The following is a 6,399-nucleotide window of genomic DNA, read 5'->3' as shown; positions in this document are numbered from 1 at the left end:
ATCTGAAGTCTCTAATCTTCAAAGTTCTGTTTACAAAATGAAAACTACTTTATTGGGGTGATCATGATGTGAAGAATACATGAGATGATATCTGTGCAACATTCATCACAGAGCCTGGAAAACAGATCATGTTCTGTCAATGGTAATAAAAACTATTAGCGACATGGAGGAAGTGAAATGTTTATAGCCAGAAAAGGGGAATAATTACATCCTAAATGGAGGAAAAAAAAAAAAAAGGAATGAAGAGTGGTTTGGCACAGAGATGGCTGTTAAAGATCCTTCTTGGATTGTCACAGTTTCTCACTATGAGCAGCCAGGCAACACTGACTGCCCATTCTAAGGACAAGGAACCTGTCTCCAGCTCCTTGGTATGCCTCTTGGACTTCTTTCCTAGGGTTAAGGTACCAAGGATAGTATTAGTTATAGAGTTACTATTGGGGCTCTAGGGTTTACACACAATGATAGGAAGCCTTATTAGGTAAACAAAAATCTAATGCTGTAGAAAAAGCATTTTCTATTATCTATCATTTAAAAGGAAGGGAAGTTTAGAAGAGAATGATACATGTATATGCATGGCTGAGTCCCTTTGCTGTTCACCTGAAACCATCACACCATTTCTAACTGGCTATGCTCTAGTTAGTAATACAAAATAAAAGTTAAACAAATAAAAACAACAACAAAAAAAGAAATAGATGATCTTATTTGCAAAACAGAAATGGAGACACAGAGAATAGAAGAGAATAGAAATATGTCTATTGAGTAGAGAATAGAAGTATGGATATTGAGCCTGAAAGCAGGGGATGAAATAGGAGATTGGGACTGACATATATACACTATTGATACTATATGTAAGATAGATAACTAGTGAGAATCTCCTGGGTAGCATAGGGAACTCTACTCAATGCTTTGTGGTGACATAAATGGGAAGGAACTAACAAGAAGGGATATATGGTTGGGTATGGCTGATTCATTTTATGGTGCAGAAGAAACTAACACATTGTAAAGCAACTATATTGGAATAAAAATTGTTTTGAAAAGAAGTAGAGAATGATGTTAAAAGACAAGAAGTTTCTAAGATCCTTTACAAAATTCACAATTTATTTCAGAGCAGTAAATACTACATTGTAGAAAACCATTTTTAGGGATCTTTTCACTTCCTTGTTCCTTAAGGAATAGATTAAAGAGTTCAGCATGGGTGAGACAGTATTATTTAATATTTGCACTGTGGCACCTAGCAAGGGGTTGGGTGTGGGCTGCAGATAGACAATGATTACAGGTCCAAAGGCACAAAGAATGGCAGTGAGGTGGGCACTGCAGGTAGAGAAAGCTTTCTGCCTGCCCTCTGCTGAACGGATCCTCAAAATGGCAATTCCAATGCATGTGTAGGAGACACAAACACACAACCAAAACATTAAAACCAGAAAGGCAACATTAGTGGAACTCACTCTCTGGGCCAGGGAGCTATCAGCACAAGCCAGGGGTAAGACAACAGGAATGTCACAGAAGAAGTGGTCCACTCTATTGGGGCCACAGTAGGGTAACTGAAAGACAAAAGCTATCAGGACGGTGGCATGAAGATAACTTAGCAACCAGGCAGCCAAGACCAAACCAACACAGACTCCAGGTCTCATGATGAGCATATACCTCAGTGGGTGACAGATGGCAACAAAGCGATCATAAGCCATCACAGAATAGAGGCAGCCTTCCGTAGAACCCAGGAAATGATAGAAGAAGAGCTGAACAGCACATCCCTTATAAGATATGGCTCGGCTCTGGCCAGAGAGATAGAATAGCATCTTGGGACAGGTGACAGAGGGGAACAGCATGTCCAAAACCGATAGGAGTCCCAAGAAGAAGTACATGGGAGTGTGAAGGGTTGAGGAGGAGACAATTGCTAGAAGGATGAGCAAATTTCCCAGCAAGGTCAAGGGGTAAACAAATGAGAAGATGAGAAGGAGCACAGTCTCCAGTCCCTCTGTCTGAGGTATTCCCAGTAGGATGAACTCATTCAGCTCTGTGTGGTTCCTCATGTTCCTGGGAGGAAGGTCTAAGGGAGACAAAAGACCAGAAAGCATGAATGTGGAGGCTGACTGTGACAGACACAATACTGATACATTCATTACCATTCACTCCTAAAGGAAATCAACCCTGAATATTCATTGGAAGGACTGTTGCTAATCTGAAGGTCCAATTCTTTGGCACCTGAATGAAGAGCTGACTCCTTGGAAAAGACCCTGATGCTGGGAAAGATTGAAGGCAAAAGGATAAGGCGGTGGGCAACGTATGAGATGGTTAGATAGCATGACCAACTCAATAGGCTTGGATTTGAGCAAACTCTGGGAGTTAGTAGAAGACAGAGGAGCCAAGAATGCTGCATTCCATGGGATGGCAAAGAGTCTGACACGACTTAGCAACTGAACAACCACCACCACCACCTCTGTTTAAATATAAAGATGATGTTGAAAATAAGAATAAGAAATTCTGCCAAGAATATTGAGGGTCTAGTAAGTGCTTCCCCCATGACTCAGTGGTGTAGAATCTGCCTGCAGTGCAGGAGAAGTGAGTTCAATCCTTGGATTGAGAAGATTCCCTGAAGAAGGAAATGGCAACCCACTCTTGTATTCTTGCCTGGGAATCCCATGGACAGAGGAGCCTAGAGGGCTACAGTCCATGGGGTCACAAAGAGTCAGACATGACAGAGAAGCTAAGCAACAACTTTATGGCAGCAGACAGCCCTGAGGTAGGCATGGTAGAGGCTCCTTTCTAATTTTCATCTTTTAAATATTTCTCATATCTTTTTCAACTTGTTTTAACTTTTCCAACACAGTGAGGTCTTCAAATCATAAATCAACCCATGAATTCTAAGACCCTATCTAGCTCTAGCTCTATTTTTATTTTTGCTTTACTTTTATGTTGGTGATTACACTGAGAAGGAGAGCATGAGAGTCAAATTACTGTTTTTTTAAATATAAATTTATTTATTTTAATTGGAGGTTAATTACTTTACAGTATTGTATTGGTTTTGCCATACATCAACACGAATCTGCCACAGGTATACACATGTTCCCCATCCTGAACCCCCCTCCCTCCTCCCTCCCCGTACCATCCCTCTGGGTTGTCCCAGTGCACCAACCCCAAGCGTCCAGTATCATGCATCGAACCTGGACTGGCAATTCGTTTCATATATGATATTATACATGTTTCAATGCTATTCTCCCAAATCATCCCACCCTCTCCCTCTCCCAGAGTCCAAAATACTGTTTTATATATCTGTGTCTCTTTTGCTGTCTCGCATACAGGGTTATTGTTACCATCTTTTAAAATTCCATATATATGTGTTAGTATACTGTATTGGTGTTTTTCCTTCTGGCTTACTTCGCTCTGTATAATAGGCCCCAGTTTCATCCACCTCATTAGAACTGATTCAAATGTATTCTTTTTAATGGCTGAGTAATTTTTTAAATGAAGGATAAAATTTGGGCACTTACAAGGCAGCATAATTGGCTGGTGCTATTGAGTTGAATGTTGCTTTTCTCTCCTTCTGCAGGAGAAGGAAGCAGTCCTGTCCTGCTGAATTCCCATCAGATTTTGCAGTCTGCGGGTAGACCTCCAGAGTTCTGTTTTCTGATTACTTTCAAATAGAACGTCAAAAATCTCAGTGTGCTTTTCTTTCTTATAGTAATTTCTTCTCTGACTCTAGGAACTGCAATGATTCTCGAACAAGCTTTAGTAACCTTGGTCTTCCTTTGGGTACTAGTCCCACAAGTCAGGGACCTTATTAAACAAGGGAGCAATTAATATAATCAGCCCTTAGCAATGGACAGAAAGAGAGAGAGAGGAGGAAACTGATTAAACAGAAAATCTTTTATGATAAGTTTTGTAAAATATACTTCAGTGGAATGATATTCAGTTCAGTTCAGTTCAGTCGCTCTATCATGTAGGACTCTTTGTGACCCCATTTGGCACATATATCACATATTTATAGGTACATTTATATATTTACTGTTTCTTCATGTGTATGCATTGTTTTAATCAAATAACTGCTTTACTATTTGTGTCAATAAGATTGATTTATTGCAAGGACTAGTAACTGGGTCAGCTCAGAAAATGAATGAACTGATGAAAAACTAGGCTCATGGAAGGCTAGAACTAGGGCAGCTCCTCAGCAGTAAGAACAGGTGGCACATCCTCAGGGCCCTGCTGTCAGGTGATTCAGCCTCAGCTGCTCATTGTTTCTGGGAGCCTCAGCTCCAGATTCAAATCTGATTTCCTTGGCTGAATCACCTGCCCATCTCTATGGCCAGGGTACAGGGTGCAATGGGATAGAGATTGAAAGTCCTCCAAAGTGTAGGGGAGATAAAGCCCTGTTGTTAGGGGAGAAGTGGTAGGAAACATGCTGATAAGTCAAAGAACTTTTAGCTATAACTTGAAGTGTGTGTCTTTTAGTACTTGATATCTGTTCAAATGTTTAAATGCCTAGAATATTCAACAAGTATTTGGGGGGATAGATTTCAAAGTTTTTATTGAATACATTCATTAACTTGCTTATTTATGTATACATGGATCCATTTATTTGCACAAATATTGAGTCCCAATCATATCAGGCAGGGCATTAATTATTTTCCAAGAGTCAGAAAGTTTAAGGAGGGCAGAGTGGTTAATTATAGCCCCTCTGCTCAAACTTAGAGTTTATCCGAAAGGAAAAGAGTACTTGACAGTCTTATTTAAACCTTTTAAAACTCTTATGAAGTCTTCTACGGATAAGGAACGTTAGGATCTGAGAACTTTATTTGCCCAAAATTATGGAGTTTACTCCGAAGGAACTGGAATTTGTTCTCTTTAGAACTTGTGGCCCTAAAATTTCTGATCATCAGATTTCAGGGTTTAAGGAGCACTGAGGTAGTTACATTATTCCAAGTACATCTAGAATTTCTATTTAAAATGTAAACATTATTTTTGTTGCACATCTAACTAATGCTAAAAAGATGTAAAAGTTGATAATTCTAGGACTTCCCTGGTGAAGTGAAGTGAAGTCACTCAGTCATGTCCGACTCTTTGCGACACTGTGGACTGTAGCCTACAAGGCTCCTCCATCCATGGGATTCTCCAGGCAAGAATACTGGAGTGGGTGACCATTTTCTTCTGCAGGGGATCCTTCCAACCCAGGGATCAAACCCAGGTCTCCCGCATTGTGGGCAGATGCTTTACTCTCTGAGCCACCAGGGAAGCCCCTAAAAATAAATGTAAAAGTTGATAATTCTAGGGCTTCTCTGGTAGCTCAGTGGTAAAGAATCTGCCTGCCAATGCAGGAGACACAAGGTTGGATCCCTGGTCCAGTGATTCCACGTGGTGTGAGGCAACCAAGTCTGTGCACCACAGCTACTGAGTCAGTGCTCTTGAGCCCAGGAGTCACAACTACTGAGCCCATGCACCACAGCTACTCAAGCCCACATTCCCTAGGGCTCATGCTCTGCAACAAGAGAAGCCACCATCTTGGGAAGCCTGACCACTGCAATTAGAGAGTAGCCCCTGCTAGCCATGATGAGAGAAAAGCTGGAGCAGCCATGAAGACCCAGCACAGCCAAATAAATCTATCAGTTGCTCAGTCATGTCCTACTCTTTGCGACCCCATGAACCGCAGCACACCAGGCCTCCCTATCCATCACTAACTCCCGGAGTTTACCCAAACTGATGTTCATTGAGTCGGTGATGCCATCCAACCATCTCATTCTCTGCCATCCCCTTCTCCTCCTGACCTCAATCTATAAATACCCAAAATTATTTTAAGAAACTTGTAAAAAATGTTAATGATTCTACCACCCTATTTATCTTTGATTATCTTTAATACTTTGGAGCATGATGACCTACTTGAAAAACCTGTACAGGCTGTATTAATAAAAAAAGATAAACATGCCTTTGATTAGGAAATAAACACTACTGAATTGACCTTGGTCTATAAAAGTGTGTTCAGAGTTAGGGCTAGGAAAGATAAATAAATAAAAAGTAGAAAAGACATGGAGTAACTTATAGAAGTTTAATTGTTTACTGGTAAGTTTACTTGTAGAAGAAAAAGAAGGGATAAAAACAGGAGGGGTGTTTGCAGGGTTTGAAGATAGAAATAAGAAATAATATGGGAATACTCTCATACATCTGGAGAAGAGAATGGCAACCCATTCCAGTATTCTTGCCTGGAGAATTCCATGGACAGAGGAGACTAGCAGGCTACAGTCCATGGGATTGAAGAGTCAGAAACGACTGAGTGACTAACACTCATATGTCAGAGATATTGAAAGGAAAAAAAGCTGAGGTTTTGGTGTGTGTATGTAGAAGGTCATATGTTTATTTTCAAAATTTTGGCAAAAATGCTATATTGAGTAGAGCTGCATGAAGATTTGAGAT

The 6,399-nt window shown here is 40.5% G+C and overlaps 1 protein-coding gene across 1 annotated transcript; it reads right to left on the bottom strand.

Moving 5' to 3' along the window:
• Positions 1–1,097: 1,097 nt before the first annotated feature.
• LOC138084062 (olfactory receptor 10N1-like) lies at positions 1,098–2,030 on the bottom strand. Its single transcript, XM_068978143.1, has one exon. It carries the CDS (start codon positions 2,028–2,030, stop codon positions 1,098–1,100), a length of 933 nt encoding a protein of 310 aa, XP_068834244.1.
• Positions 2,031–6,399: the final 4,369 nt, after the last annotated feature.

Source organism: Capricornis sumatraensis, chromosome 8 (genome assembly GCF_032405125.1).
Source record: "Capricornis sumatraensis isolate serow.1 chromosome 8, serow.2, whole genome shotgun sequence".
In the NCBI taxonomy this organism is placed as follows: domain Eukaryota; kingdom Metazoa; phylum Chordata; class Mammalia; order Artiodactyla; family Bovidae; genus Capricornis; species Capricornis sumatraensis.
Note: the sequence above shows the minus strand (reverse complement) of the source record. Positions and strands in the feature narration are given on the sequence as shown.